At 43.3% G+C, this 15,098-nt stretch overlaps 1 protein-coding gene across 7 annotated transcripts in view; it reads right to left on the bottom strand.

Annotated features, from left to right (window-relative positions):
- Window positions 1-15,098, bottom strand: part of Gak (cyclin G associated kinase) — a 52,031-nt gene that overhangs the window by 33,685 nt on the left and 3,248 nt on the right. For 4 of the 7 annotated variants that reach the window (XM_075943506.1, XM_075943507.1, XM_075943508.1 and 1 more), the window contains exons 2-10: window positions 13,722-13,783; window positions 12,846-12,905; window positions 11,944-12,058; window positions 9,724-9,866; window positions 6,948-7,073; window positions 4,568-4,657; window positions 2,576-2,711; window positions 2,063-2,175; window positions 69-159 (exon numbers count right to left, since the gene is read on the bottom strand). In XM_075943506.1, the coding sequence (XP_075799621.1) occupies window positions 69-159; window positions 2,063-2,175; window positions 2,576-2,711; window positions 4,568-4,657; window positions 6,948-7,073; window positions 9,724-9,866; window positions 11,944-12,058; window positions 12,846-12,905; window positions 13,722-13,783 (936 nt within the window). Of the gene's footprint in view, window positions 1-68; window positions 160-2,062; window positions 2,176-2,575; window positions 2,712-4,567; window positions 4,658-6,947; window positions 7,074-9,723; window positions 9,867-11,943; window positions 12,059-12,845; window positions 12,906-13,721; window positions 13,784-15,098 lie in introns of those variants that run through there. The other 3 variants (XM_075943511.1, XM_075943513.1, XM_075943510.1) reach the window with 2 other exon arrangements.

The following is a 15,098-nucleotide window of genomic DNA, read 5'->3' as shown; positions in this document are numbered from 1 at the left end:
TCTGATGAATACTGGGCACCTGGTAAACAACCGGTGAGAAAGGCCAGTGGTTAGGCTGGGGCACTTACCTCCACCGTAACTGCTATTCACAGGGCCCCCAGGAGCAGATGGTGCTCTCGAAGGCCCTGAATTCCCAAAGCCACCATTCTGTTCCAGCAGCTGTAAGATTCAAAAGCATGGCGTCAGCTTCAAACAAAGCCAGAGCTCGTTTGCACCTGCACTTAGCACTGTGCCCTCAGTTGATGAGCAGACCTCCATCTGCTTTACTCTATACAAGGATAACACACAGGAGTCTTGGCAGGGGTAGAAATAAAATAAAACTTCCACAGCTTTAAAACAACATTCAGGGTAACCTAGGGAGTAACATCAGACAAATGCTCACACCTTTATCCTATGAAGACATATCTAGACCTTTATGGACATAAAATCCATTCTTCCTATTCCATTTCCTCCCAAATCTACTAGACCATTTTGAGTAGATATATCAGGCATGCAGCCCAGAACACTAATACCTAGTGCTGTGTGGCTCCTTGGACCAAGCTTGCATTATTCTTTGAATTCAGTCCACAGTGCATATTGTCTAAGGAGCTGGCTGGTTCAGAGAAAGTTCATGAGTTCTCTAAGCACTACAATCATAAAACTCTCAATCATAAAACTCTTTGTGTCTTCACTGGCACAGTACTTCTTCCCTGACACACTATGAGGAACAAGGCCCACAGTCCTGCATCCTACCTTTCAGTAGTCTCCAAGACAGCCATCAAACACTCCTGCAAAGGACCAAAGGTAACAGGACAGGCCCCAGGTAGCCCTGCCACAAAGCAATCCCCCAATGCCTTCTTTGTCCTTCTGACCTATTACCATCAACCTGATCAACCAAAGACCTTGTCAAAAGCATCCATATCATCAACCTGCCATCCTCAGTACACACTGTTTGTAGTTCTGAGATCCCTCTAGTGCCAATAGAAAGGGTCTTATCAGCAGGTTCTCCTAAAGGAGTCACAGACCTCTTCTCCCCACGACTTCTCTGAGGATCCCTACCCACAGATGAGGACTCAGACCAGTATATCCAAACGTCCTCTCTTCCATGTTCTACCCCTGCCCTTCAGCAGCATAGACCTTAACCACCCTGATAACTAGTTCAATATCAATAGACTCGGGGAAGCTCTGCTTCTAGGTGTGAAAGAACCAACAACAGGAAGCAGACAAAACTATAACCAGGAATTTAGTTTCCTCACTGCAGGAATGAGCTAGAAGGTAGGGCAGCAGAATCAGGCCTCAGCCATGAGCTGTGCATAAGGTGGACATGGATGTTGGATTCTTAGAGATGCTCAAGGACCTACCTATATCCTGAGGGTGTAGGCTAGATTTATGGCTGTTTTAGAAAGACTCCTGGTCCACATGCCACAACGTCTTCTCGGACTGCCTGCTTTTCCCAAGTACATGACAGAGGTGCCTCAGTACAACAGTAGGACACAAGGCAGAGGACGGCCAGCAATCATATGCCCTGATCCTGTCTTAAGTATGGGGATGAGTAAAACCACACTCCCAGAAACTGTGAGATATAGATACTAACAAATACCACCTGAACCCAGAAAAAAACCAAACCAAACAAAAAAACCTACCAGATGATATGATAGAGCCACTTTTTTGGCTCATCTAAGTGAGCATTCCAGAGTTTGAGACCACCTGAGCCAGGACCCACAGGAGTGCCTGTCGTGAGTCTGTGAGGGCCTGTAACTTCAGTTAGACCAGATAAAGGAGCCTCAGGCTAATGCCAAGAATACACAACACCACTGGGCAGTGGTGACGCACACCTTTAATGCCAGCACTTGGGAGGCAGAGACAGGTGGATCTCTCTGAGTTCGAGGCCAGTCTGGTCTAGAGAGTGAGTGCTAGGACAGGCTCCAAATTTACACAGAGAGACCCTGTCTCAAAACAAAAAACAAAAAACCCACAAAAGATTAGAGAGAGAGAGAGAGACAGAGACAGAGACAGAGACAGAATGAATACACAACACCTTCAAGGTCTAGGCATGGACAACAGAGCCTCACGATGTCCTTACCTCTGTGATGGGGGCCTTGGGGTTCACATTCCTGGCTGCTGCAATTTCCTGAAGTTGTCGGACAACTTCAGCAATGGACAGCCTCTCCTCTGGGTTGACCTTTAGCATTGCACCTAAGGCAAAATAATAACACAATTTAACCCCGTATCACCTACAGCCCTGGGCCTCCACAGGACAGCACCACCTGCTATTGCAAAGGTTACAGAACAAAGATCATATACTTTACCCATAGTACTGACTTCAGAAGCAAAGGAGAGAATGACAGAATATCTACAAAAACTAAACAGGTCTATCAGAAGTGGCCACTCAGAATACCATAAGCTCACCAGAAGGGTGGGCAGGTGGCAGCTCCATGAGAAAGCCCCCCCCCCCCACAAGATGCTGTCAGAACATCAGCTATAGAGGCAAATGTGGGACCACATGGCCAAAGGATGAGCAGCTGCACCTAAAACCCAACAGGGAAGCTCATTTCCTCAGGTTTCTAAATCAAGCAAATTCACAACAGGAACTTACGAATAAGGTCATGGAAGACTGTGTAACGAGTGTCATTCACAGGAATGGAGTACTTCCCATTGACTATCCGAAGTTTTGCTCCATCCTCAAAAGGATGCTGCCGGAAACATAGTAGGTATAAGATACAGCCCAGTGCCTGTGGGGAAAACACGGAGAGCAGGGTCTGAGAGGCAGATTAACGATGGAATGAGAACGTGCAGGGAGGACAGAGGCCGAGTGCTGAGGGTGGGAGGACTGTGCAATTACAAAGGGCACGAGAGGCTGTGCAGGGACCCAGGAGCCAAGGTCATCAGCAGAGGGGACAAAAGAACTGCTCTTCCAGAATCCATGTCTGGCACCTTACAACCACCTGTAACTCCAGTTCCAAGGAGATTTAATGCCTCTGGCCTCCTCGGGCACTAGTACTTACTACACACACACACACACACACACACACACACACACTTACCCTCAGACTCACACATACACGTAATTTAAAATTTAAAAAGTCAACCTGGCAAGATGGGCTAGTAAACAGCAATTCCGTCCATGGGAATGGTTTGTCCTACTCACTACACCCAACAGTGTGAACGGGGGAAACTGAAGCAGTGGGATTTTATCCAGATGTGTGCTGAGAATACCCTAGGGTGGACTAAGAAATTAATGACGATGTGTCTTCATTAGTGGGGTTAGCGCTGGCCCCTATAAACTTCAAATACATAAGTCCTTGACAATGTCTGGGGGCTGATGATGACACCACTGTCTGTGTCCCTAGGGAAATAATAGCTCTAGTCACAAGGAGGGTCCAGCTCAGTGTGTAAACAGGGGTCATGCAAAATTATATAATTAGTCTTCTTCTATTTCCTACCATATAACTCCTAAAGTCCTTGATTGCTGGCCATCTGTATGTAGCTTCAAGGTGGGGCATGTCACCAGAAAGGCTAAGACAAAAATCAGGATTAGAGGCCTCAATCTCTGAGAGGACAGAGGAAATGAGGGTTAAACTGACTGACCCTGACCAATGTTGTGATTAACCATAAGGTCTCCACAAAATGCAAATGCCAAGATTAATGGGAGCTCTCAGACAGCTGAGCAGATAGAAGATCTCAGAGGGTGGTACACTTTGGTAGAGTAGTGAGACCCCCACCTACTCTCCTACAGGCTCTATCATTATCAGTTATGATATCCTCTGTGATAATAAACTAGTAAATGTACACAAGTGTGTTCGTAACTCCAGGAGGGGTTTGTGGAAAGCCAGGCTTCTAGTCAGTCAGTTAGAAGCACAAGAAAACAATCTGTGACTACCACTGTTGTCCAGAGGGGTGGAAGTGGGCATGTCGGGCTCCTGACACCACAGCTGGCAAACAGACAGCCTAAGAATGCCCCAGGGACATCCTTTTGTAACTGACTGATTACTGTACATGTGGGACAGACTTGAGGTCACAGAGGTCTCTTGTGTCAACTATACCGGTGTGAAAGAAAAGTAGATGTCTGTGGATGACGACACAGTCTCAGAGGGTATTAGGTACCGTTGCAGAGACATCCCTGGGCCTGGAATTCAAGACTCCAGAAGTAGAACAGCAGTGAAAATTGTCTGTATTGTCTGTCATGAGATGCCTGTGCAGACTTAAAGTCATGCTGTTACTTCAATCGCTCTATTATTTTTTGAAGATTTATTTATTTTATGTTTATGAATGTTATGCCTTTTGCCCTTGGAAGCCAGAAGAGGGTTTTAGGTCACCTGAACTGGAGTTATAGATGACTGTAAGTCAGCATATGGGCACTGGGAATCGAACCTGGGTTCTCTGCAAGAGGAACAAGTGTTCTTAACCACTAAGCCATCTATCTTTCCGGCTTCCCCTTCAATTGCTCTGTTAATTCACCTCTGGTAGCAGTCACAACTGATAAGGGCAGGGAAAATAAGAGAGGGGAGCTGATGGGACATGAAGCCTCTGCAGCTCCTGCCATGACCTAACTAACCAGGCACCAGCAAGAGAAGGATTCAGGCCTCACCCAGATATCCTGCTTCTCGCCAATGGGAAAGTTGGAATACAGGTCTACAATTTCTGGCGTTCTGTACATGGGTGTGGTATTCCTTGTGATCTGAAGAAAACAAATATTTCAGGGGAAGTTAGACATAAGCATTATTTTTTTTTATTTTATTTTACACAGAGACCCTACAACTTTCTAAGATTTCTACTGAAGGCTAACACAGTGACTTTTCCTCTCACTGTGTTCTGGAAGGACCTCTGGCCACTCCTCCAGCAATGCAACGCTGCACCACTACTTTCCTTACAGAAATCGTAATCTCTCATGGCCACCCAGGATTAATGAAAGAAATCAAGTCACTGGACTATTTTATTTCCTCAAAGTAAACAAACATACCCGGCATGAGAAACCTCTTTCAGAGTGATCAAAGCTTACACGATGAGCAAAAGGAAATACTAAATACTAAAGAGGCTTCCAGATGAGTTCTAGTCGGGAGATAGCCTGTATAACCTAAGAAATAATGAAGTCTTCTGGTCTTTTTTAGAAAGCCACCAGAATTCAAACACTGGGCTCCATCCTGATGACCTTATCTAATCCTAAATCCTTTCTAAAAGGGTCCATTTCTAAACACCATAGTTGATGTAAGATTCTACACTATGAATACCTCACAATGAGGATTAAGCTCAGTATAAGTTTGGAGAAACAAACCACATTAAAGCCATACCAGATGGTAAATGTCAAAAGAATCCAGAGGCTTGTGAAGCAAATCTAGGACATTTTCCACCAAAATAGACCTACTGAATCGTGACCATGGGAAAAATGGTATCCAAGACCTTATGAATAACAAATACATAAGCAGGTTCTCGGGCTCCTAATTTCAGAGATGAGCAGAGTACTACAGTCAGTAGCAGACAGCAAAGATGGGTTAAAAAGAGTCATCAGCACTGAAGGAGACTTGCAGGACACCAGAAGCTAGGAGAAAGGAGTTGAACTCTACACACAACAGACGGGCATAATGAAAGGACGCAGGACTGTATCTGACTGTCCCAGATAGGCAGGGCACTGAAAAAGGATCACTAAGCAAAAGGAACTAGACTGGACTGATGATCCAAATACACACTTGACCTGAATGGTTTTCACTCACAGGGGTGGTAACTGACAACTCTGATATACTGAATGGTTTTTACTCACAGGGGTGGTGACTGACAACTCTGATATACTGAAAACTGAGACACCGCATATACAGTGGGACGAATGCTGAGCAGCAAGGGCAGGACTTTCAAGTATCCTTCTTGGGCTTCAAACTCAACAGGGAAATTCTGCATCATCTTCGCAAAGGTAAGGACACACTTGGTCCAACAAGCATGGCTCCAAGTGGCCCAGAAATCCTGCCTTTAATAAGGTCTGCATCATGCTAAGCAATAAATACAATTGTCCCTGACAGGCATTATACCAGAGTCGTTATGCCTCTTCTTCCACAGATGCATCCCTAGGAAGCAAGTGTCCTCTCCTGAGAGGCAATCTGGCCTTGAAGTGGCTTCTCCTGAACTAAGCTGCAGGCCTCTCAAGAAAGAAAATTTCTAAATAATTATTTTATACTAGGGATTGAATTTAGGTCCTTGCTTATGCTTTGAGCCACATCTTCAGCCATCCAAATGACATTACATTTTTTTCTAAGTTTAGAATAACAGAAAAAAACTGGAGATAGCTGCACAATAATGTGAGTATCTTTTTCTTTTTTTAAAGATTTGTTTATTTGAGTTGGGTGGTGGTGACACATGCCTTTAATCCCAGCACTCAGGAGGCAGAGGCAGGCGGATCTCTGTGAGATCAAGGCCAGCCTGATCTAGAAGAGCTAGTTTCAGGTCAGGCTCCAAAACTACAGAGAAACCCTATCTCAAAACAAACAAACAAACAAAATTTATTTATTTATGTATATAGTATTCTGCCTTCATGTATGCCTGCACACCAGAAGAGGGCACCATTATAGATGGTTATGAGCAACCATGTAGTTGGGACTGGAACTCAGGACCTCTGGAGGAGCAGCCAGTGCTCCTAATCTCTGAGCCATCTCTCTAGTCCCTAATGTGTGTATCTTAATGCCACTGAAATCTGACTTAAAATGTTAAAATGAAACTTGTTGTGTATATTTAAGACAATAAAAATAATTCTAAGAAATCAACAGAATGAAGATATTTAAAGGTAGGTTGATAACAATAGTATGAGATCAAATGAATTATCCATTCTGTTTAAAGCTGTGGCTACAAATTAGCAGAGTAAAGCCAGGAAGATGATCATGCTCCCAGGATACAGTAGCAGGGAATCTGCCAAGAATTTTTATTTATAAAGTCATACTCAGACTTGTACCTGAAGACTCAGAGGGGGACTCAAATGCATGCCTCACCTCTTCCTCCACCATGGCTCGCTTCTGGGCGCTCCAGCTGTAGTCAGGATAATGGGAGATGGTTGTGGCACTGCCAAAGTCACACAGCTTAATGGTCCCCTGGTTACTAAGCAGTAAGTTTTCAACCTGCAAAATGCCAAAGGACAATTCTTATGAACTTAGTGTGTACATGGAACCTAAACCCCAGCAAAGACAAACAGGAGTATTAGTCATGTTCAGTTCCTAATCAGGAAAACCCTTTGCATCAAGGTCCGGGCTGCTGGCTGCTAGGGGCTACTATAAAATTTCGTAAAGTTAAAAACATCCACCCAGCAAACAGATAACCTAATGAAAGACAATGAACCTTATGAAAAGTCAGAAGATAAAGAATAAAATATACTACTAATATCTACATTAATTTAAGAATAAATCTAATAAAGATAGACAAAAGACTTTCTGTTTAGAAACCCTCAAAATAATTGAGTTTTTTGTTTATTTTTTTAAGATAGGGTCTTACTTTGTAGCCTTGGTTGGCCAGGAGCTCATTATATAGACCAGGCTGGCCCTGAACTTACAGAGATCTACCTGCCTCTGCCTTCCAAATGCTGGCATTAAAGGCACACATTAATACACCCAGCCAAATTTTAAATCCATGACTCATAAAATTACATGTAATCCTAATTCCAGTACATAGCTTTACTGACATCCTGTTCCTCTTTCTAGATACATTAAGTATTCTGTGCATTCATCAGAGTAGAGTGTCCCAACACAGGTCAGCCAGCCACCTACCATTCCTAGTCTAGCTCTCTGTTGACAGTCTATCAACCACGATGAAGAGTCATAGCAATTCTAATAAAATTCAGAGTTTTAAGGAGGTAGGAACCTGCAAAATGAAAATGCAAATAAACTATAGCTACTTGTATGATCTCTCAAGGTTGAAGTGTATGTAATACCACAGGCTGGCAAAGGGAAGAACTATGAAGCTTGTTTGTCTCCAGAACACCCTGGGTTAGATGCCTGTACCCTCCAACCACAGAGGACACTTGCTCCATAGATGAGCCAGATGGAACTATTCTCAGGACACACAGGCCAGCAGAGTCAGCTACAAACAAGGGAGGTAAAACAGATGTGCCACGTTGTTCACAGAAGAAAAGCTACACACTGAGAAAGTCCCACAATCTATAGTCCATGAGATAAGGCTACACAGAAATACAGATGGAACTGAACATAACACTGAGCAAAAGCCAGGCGCAAAAGAATGCACAGGTACAGGTACATTCAAATGACACCCACCAGCCCAGAAAACAAGCTGTGTAGCATCAAGGGGACCAAAAACATCATCACTGAAAGCAGGCACTGGCTGCTGCACAAGTCAGATCTTCCACACTGATGTGCCTGTTTCACAGCACACAGTGACTACGGGGCAGCCAGCTCTTGGGGCCCCTGAAGTAGAAGGCTACAGGCTTCACCTGTGCAGACACCTCAGTGGGTAGGTGACTGATTCTCCACTAATTTTATTCTTTATATTCACTTTTTAAACACACATCCACCTACCACCACCAATAACCACATTGTCTTCAAGTCTAAAGAAAGAAAAGAAGAAAGAATGATTTTTTTGTGTGTGTAAAGAGGTGTATGCATGCTACAGCGTATCTGTGGATGTAAGAGAGAGCAAGTTCTCTCCTTTCATCACATGGAGCCTAAAAATCAACTCAAAGTTGTCAGGTGTGGTGGTTTAAATGAAATTGGCGGCCAGGAGGTGGTGGTGCACGCCTTTAATCCCAGCGCTCGGGAGGCAGAGGCAGGTGGATCCTGTGAGTTCTACAAGAACTAGTTCCAGGACAGGCTCCAAAGGTTTGAAGGCTTGGTCTCTAATTGGTGGAATTGTTTTGGGAAGGGTTAGGAGGTGTGGCCTTGTTGGAGGAGGTCTGTCAGAGGGGATGGGCTTTCAGGTTTCAAAATTCTGTTATTCCCAGTCTTTCCCCACGATTACCTCTGCCTCCAACTTGAGGACCAGGATGTAAAGTAAGTTCTTATTCTGTTCTACATCACGCCTGCTTGCCTGTCTGCTGTCATGCTCCTCACCATGATGGTCATGGACTCACCTCTAAAACTATAAGGAACTGAATGTTTTCTTCTCTAAGTTGCTTTGGTTATGGCATCTCTTCACAACAGTAGGAAAGTAGCTAAAACATCAAGCTGGGTAGAAAATGCCTTCACCTGCTGAGCCATCTCAACAACCCAGTTTCAGATTTTTTTTTAATAGACACAACAGGGAAATGAACACTAGGCTATGGCAATACAACTTTAAAGGTTTTATTCAATAATATACCAGGAATTCTAGCAAGTCAAATATATAAGCAAAGGGAAAAGAATAAGTGGGAAAAAAGCAAAATAAAAAGAAACTGAAGAATAAGGTGCTGGTAGCTATAAATACTCAACTTCATTAATAACAGAAAAAGGTGAAAGAAACTCAAATGACTATACTCCTCAGCCCGGCTACACCAGTTAAAAAAAACACAGTAATTTAGACAGGCAGGTGCCACCCTCAGCTAGGCTGTGGTACACTCACACCGCCCATAGCTGGAGATGCACAATAGAAGTTTTTTCGTGTAAGTGATTCCCCACCAAGGTCAGAACTGCACCATGGCAGCAATTCTGTGAGCAAAGGCAACTGAGAAGCTTAGAATGACTGGACAATAGCTGAGCAAATAGCTGACCAAGCATGAGGGGCACAAGGACTAGTAGGAGAACAGAGCGTGAAGACATACAGCCAGCAACGTAACCCAGCTGGTACCTTGAGATCCCTGTGGATGATGGGTGGTTTCTGCCTGTGCATATGCTGCACTGCTCTGCATGTCTGGTAGAAGATCTTCAGAATGCTGTCGCAGGACAGAGGGCCTTTACATTCAACTCTCCTGAGAAACTCCACCAGCTGTCCTAAAGAAGACAAGTGAATTTATTCACCCTGGGGTTCAGAATGCTATACTCTACTTGTTTACAGGTTTGGTCTGTCTCTGTGTATGGCAGCCCAGGTGGGAGTGGCATTTCAGGGTGTATACCCAGTCAGTGCCACTCTAGTCACTCCTTAAACTTCTGTAGGAAGGCAAATAAAAGGGGGTCCTTGTAACTCTGGGTATGAGAACTACCCCTGCTCCAGGGAGGGTAGGGGAAGGAAATGGTTTGAAGCATCCCTGGGACAAAATAAGAAGCAAAAACCATCATATGAGAAAGCTTTGAAGGCAGAGGGAAAAGTTCTAACAGCTAAGACCGAGGCAGTGACCAAGGTCACTGAAAGAATGATCACAAACCGGAAGTTCTAGGCTTATATCCACAGCACAGCAGAGGCAGAGCAGAAACCCTGACCCTCACTACAATTCCTCACCACAGTGCCCTGGTCCAGAACTACACCACGGCTTGATGGTAGCCCCATGCTGGCTTCTAACTCTTGCAGGATTAAACTATTTCTGCTCCCAACTCACTTGATTTGCAGAATCTATTTACAAATCCAGACGAACAGTAGACCCTGGTGAAACACGGGTAGGCTCCAAGGGGCAGAAGCAGGTTTGTCCTAAGCTCTATGTCAGACTGATCATAATGCAACTTTTAACTGGCGCATTTGATAGCTCATTCTTGGTAAGAATTAAGAGATTTTTATTGTTTTGATACAGAATTACAAAAACTTGCCTTTTTGAAAGCATATACATATGCCACCATAATAAGCCACAAGACTATCTTAAAGTTCATTTATTTTGGGGCTGGAGAGATGGCTCAACAGTTAAGAGCACCTATTACTCTTGAAGAGGACTTGGGTTTGTTTCCTAGGATTCACATAGTGGTTCATAACCATCCATAACTCCAGTTATAGGGGACCTGATATTCTCTTTGGACCATCATAGGCACTAACACATATGTGGCACATATACACACAGGCAGGTAAAATCCTCATACACATGCAAAATTTTTTAAAACATTTATTTTTTATTACATCTTTAAAAATTTTACGTGGGCGTGTGGTGACAATGCACACAGGAGGTCGGAGGACAATTTGTGGTAGTTGTCCTCTTCTCTCACCATGTGTGTCTTAAGGACTGAACTCAGATGGTCATGTGTGGCAAGCTCCTTTTCCTCTCTGGGCCTCTTCTGTCCCAACACTCACTGCTCAGGTGGACACATAAGCAGCCAGTTGTACCATAGTTTTCCCTCAGCATAGGCATCACGCAGTCCAGACCACACTGGGAATGACAGCATTTTGGCAGACATTCAGCAGTGGAGCTCTGTGATGGACTTTGCTATTTTTGAGTGGTCAATTCCACTTCATAGCCAGAATATGGGGTTCAACTCCCTATTGTTAGGATTGCAGGAGTGCAATACCACACCCAGCAAGGGAAAGACTAACCTCAGGCATTACCCATAGTCACTTAAGCAACCATTCTGTCCCTATGGATCTATCTGAGGTGTGTCCTATCAGTGGATCAAAGAGTCTTCCTGATGCTTTCTTAGGTTTGACTTGGATAAGGCTGCAAGCCAGCTAAGGGCTTCCTCCATTCCTCAAAAGAAAGCACTATTTGCACTATCTAAGGACATGCCACTTATGGGCCTGTGTTGATCCTTTCCAGTTCACATACGAGGACATTGCGGTTCCACTGCATGCCTGCCTATCCTTTTTCAGGAGAAGGACATGATGAGATCCTGCTCTTCAGAATCTAAAGCCTAAGGCCAGGTATGGTAGCACACACCTTTAATCTCAGCTCTTGGGAGGCAGAGGTAGGTTCTGTGATTTCAAGTCTAGCCTGGCCAACCAGACCTACATAGTAAAACTGTCTCAAAACATACAAACAAACAAAGAGCCTATAATCCATGAAGGACACACAAAAGCATATTCCAAACAACACAGACACCAGTGGATAGTTGTTTGCTTCTTTCAGCCAAGACCAATGTATTTTCAGAACGTCTTGGGAGTATTTAACTACCATCCAAACATGTCGGAAAACACTTAAACTTCAAGGCACTTTACCTTTACAGAGCTCTGTAAGCAGGAGGAACTCAGCCTGTCCAGTGTCTGACTCCTCTTTTCCTATGGACGCTGCAGAGCAGAACTGAACAATGTTGGGGTGGCCGGAAAGTTTTTTCTGCATGTCTTGTTAAAGAAGATATCAGTAAGTATGACCACAACTCTGTGCACTTAAAAATAAACATTCATAAGTGTTAAGAAACCAAAACCAAAGTCAACATAATCACATTGCCTTATGCCTCAGCACACATAGGCTGAACAAAATGGTGAGGGAGGGGCAAGTAAGGACAGCGAGAAGGTGAAAATTGTGGCAGGAAGCTAGTGGAAATGCTAAATACGAGCAGGCCAGAGACACAGGCAGAAGCCCTCCGTGTTCCACAACAGGAAGATGGTCAGGAGTGACTGTGCCCACTCAAAACTCAGGCAGTCACTGGGGTATCAGATAGTACATCCGAAAAAGAAAAGGAAGCAAATCCTATCTGCAGCAAAGACTATGCCTTAACATGTAGTAGAAGAGAAAAGGCAAGAAAGGTCCCGTCAAGTACCGTATGTACAGGGTGAGGAGAGCAAGCAGGGTGTACACTCATGCCCACTGATATGGTAGCATCCACTAGTTCTTGCCCAGGTCATTAGAGGGGCAAAGTGGGACTCTCCTTGTGATAACTGACCCATCTGTTTGGCATGAAGACTTCAAAGGCAACCCTCTTCCCAACACCTAGAAAACTTCTACTTCAACTGTGAGAATGAGTAGTAGAGAAAAATCCTCTGCATGAGAAATCTGGAAATCTGATAAAAACAAAAGGCTGATTTTTTTTTTTTAACTTATCACAGGAGCCTCCCAGGAACTGTGTCAAACCTGACACATTTAGTGATGGCAATAACTCTCAGTCCCAGGAAAAGGATACCAAGAAGCAAACTTCCTGAATGATGGCTCTGTTCTTTTCCTCTTCATTGGATAATAATCTCTGTCAGGGAATAGCACACAAGAAGATTGAGGTCTGTTTACCTTCTGCTTAACAGATAAAACATCCTGGAGATTATAGGCAGTTTCTGAGAGACACTGAGTCTCAGGGAGCATAGTATACCATTTACCTGCATTTGAACATCCGATCTCATAGAAGTTTAGAAGACTTGAATGACCTTTATACTCCAAAGACCCAAGAAAAAGTAAAAGGAGGCCAGAGTAAAACAAGACAAACAAGGAGACAGAGTATACACCAGCAAAAATAGGCATACAGTGTGTACTGCCAAAACCAGCCTGGTCTGGGGGTCCACTGGCTATGCCCCACTTGCAAAGAGAGGACACCCCTGTTTGACTATCAAAGCAGAGCTAGACCTACTGCTATGTCTCAGGGCAAAAAATTCAGAGCTGCCTAATTAAGCATCAAGATCTAGAGACCACTTCCTACCACATTACTTTAATCCTATTTACAGGCAAGTTATAAATATAAATTTGGTAAGTAGCTTCTGAATTCTTCAAATTCCTGACCCTTGTTTTGAATGTGGAGCAGAATAGATGAAATCTATACAGCGTCACTCCTACCCCTCCCTCCAAAGTAGACCAGCTCCCCAGGTAGAATAGGAAGCTACCAAGAGAATTCTCAATGTAAGATGGAGCTGTGGGCATAAAGGCAAGCCCTGAGAACATGGAGGAAACAAGGATTAACAGATTGAAACTGATTGATACACACATAATAACAGAGATGCATCCTTGAAAATAGCCTAAGATATCTTTATAAAAAACTAAAATCTCCATAAAATAACCCATCATTAGTTATTACCTTTAATGCATACTCTCTGCCACTTCCCAGATCTTGAGCTTCATAAACAAATGCGAACCCTCCTGAAAAAAAAATTGTCAGTCAGTGCTATGACTTTTTTTCCCCCCAGTGCTATGACTTAAACTTAGAAATACCTTTACTGAATAAAATACAAACCAAATTTTGGCCATAGATAGTAATTGCTTCCTACAAAAAAACTGCAGCCCAATTTCTATGCCACAGCCCTTTATACCTTCTGCTCAAAGATAGGGAGGGAAAATGTAAGTCAGATCAGCAAATAGAAAGAAACAGGAAACCAAAAGCAAGCAAGTATCCTGAAAACAAGTAATACTGACGAATTCTATCTGGATTATCAACACTAAGGAAAGCTAATGTAAACAGAAAAAATGTCAACACCCAGATGAAGAAAGTGGACTATGCTCTCCTGACATCCAAAGAGAAAAAAAACTGATCAGTATCACTCATAAAGATGGATCAAAGAATTCAGTAAGTTTGTAATATTTTGGCTTTTCAAAACGGGATCTTGCTATGTTGGCTCTGAATTTACATTCTCTACCTCAGCCTCCCCAATGCTTCATTTAAACAGACAGTTCCGTCATAAAATTTAAAACTGCGAGCAAACCAAGATTAGAAAGAAACTTCCTCAACCTTATAAAACAAAGTCCCTAAAGGACCAACAGCAGCAGTGTTAGTGGTAAAATGAGAACAGGAAGAAGGCCAAGGTGCACATTCACATCGCTGATACTCAGTATTATACAAGAGTCTTTTGCCAATGAAATCAGACAAAGAACAAAATCAAAGGCATCTACATCACAAAAGAAGTAAAGATGTTTTCACTTGTAGATTAAAGTGATCTTTCATGTAGCAAATTTGGTAAAATCTCAAAAAGAAAATAATAGAGAGAAAAAGAGGGGAGGAAAGAAGTGAAATGAAGAAAATAGTAGAAAAAAGGCAGACTGGCAAGATGGCTTAGTAGATGAAGGGAACTTCCCACCTAGCTGACAACCCAAGCACAATTTCCAAGAAACTGCATTGTGGAAGCAAAGAAGCGATTGCTCTGACTACATGCTAGCCATGACATGCCAACCCTCCCAGCCCAAAAAAGAAAGAGAAAAGAAAAACAACTGAACTATAACTAATTTAGGAAGGCTACAAGGTACAAAAACAAGATACAAAAAAATCAGAGGCGGGAGAGATTGTCCAGCAGTTAAAAGCACCCTTGCAGAGGACCCAGATTCCGTTCCAGGCAGCCACATAGTTGGTCAATCTTTCTTAATTCTAGTTCCTGGGGATTGGCTGCCCTCTTATGACCTCCATAGGTACCATGGACACATACAGTGCATAAACACAGGCACAGTCATACACATAAATTAAAAA

Source organism: Microtus pennsylvanicus, chromosome 12 (assembly GCF_037038515.1).
Source record: "Microtus pennsylvanicus isolate mMicPen1 chromosome 12, mMicPen1.hap1, whole genome shotgun sequence".
Taxonomy (NCBI): Eukaryota; Metazoa; Chordata; class Mammalia; order Rodentia; family Cricetidae; genus Microtus; species Microtus pennsylvanicus.
Note: the sequence above shows the minus strand (reverse complement) of the source record. Positions and strands in the feature narration are given on the sequence as shown.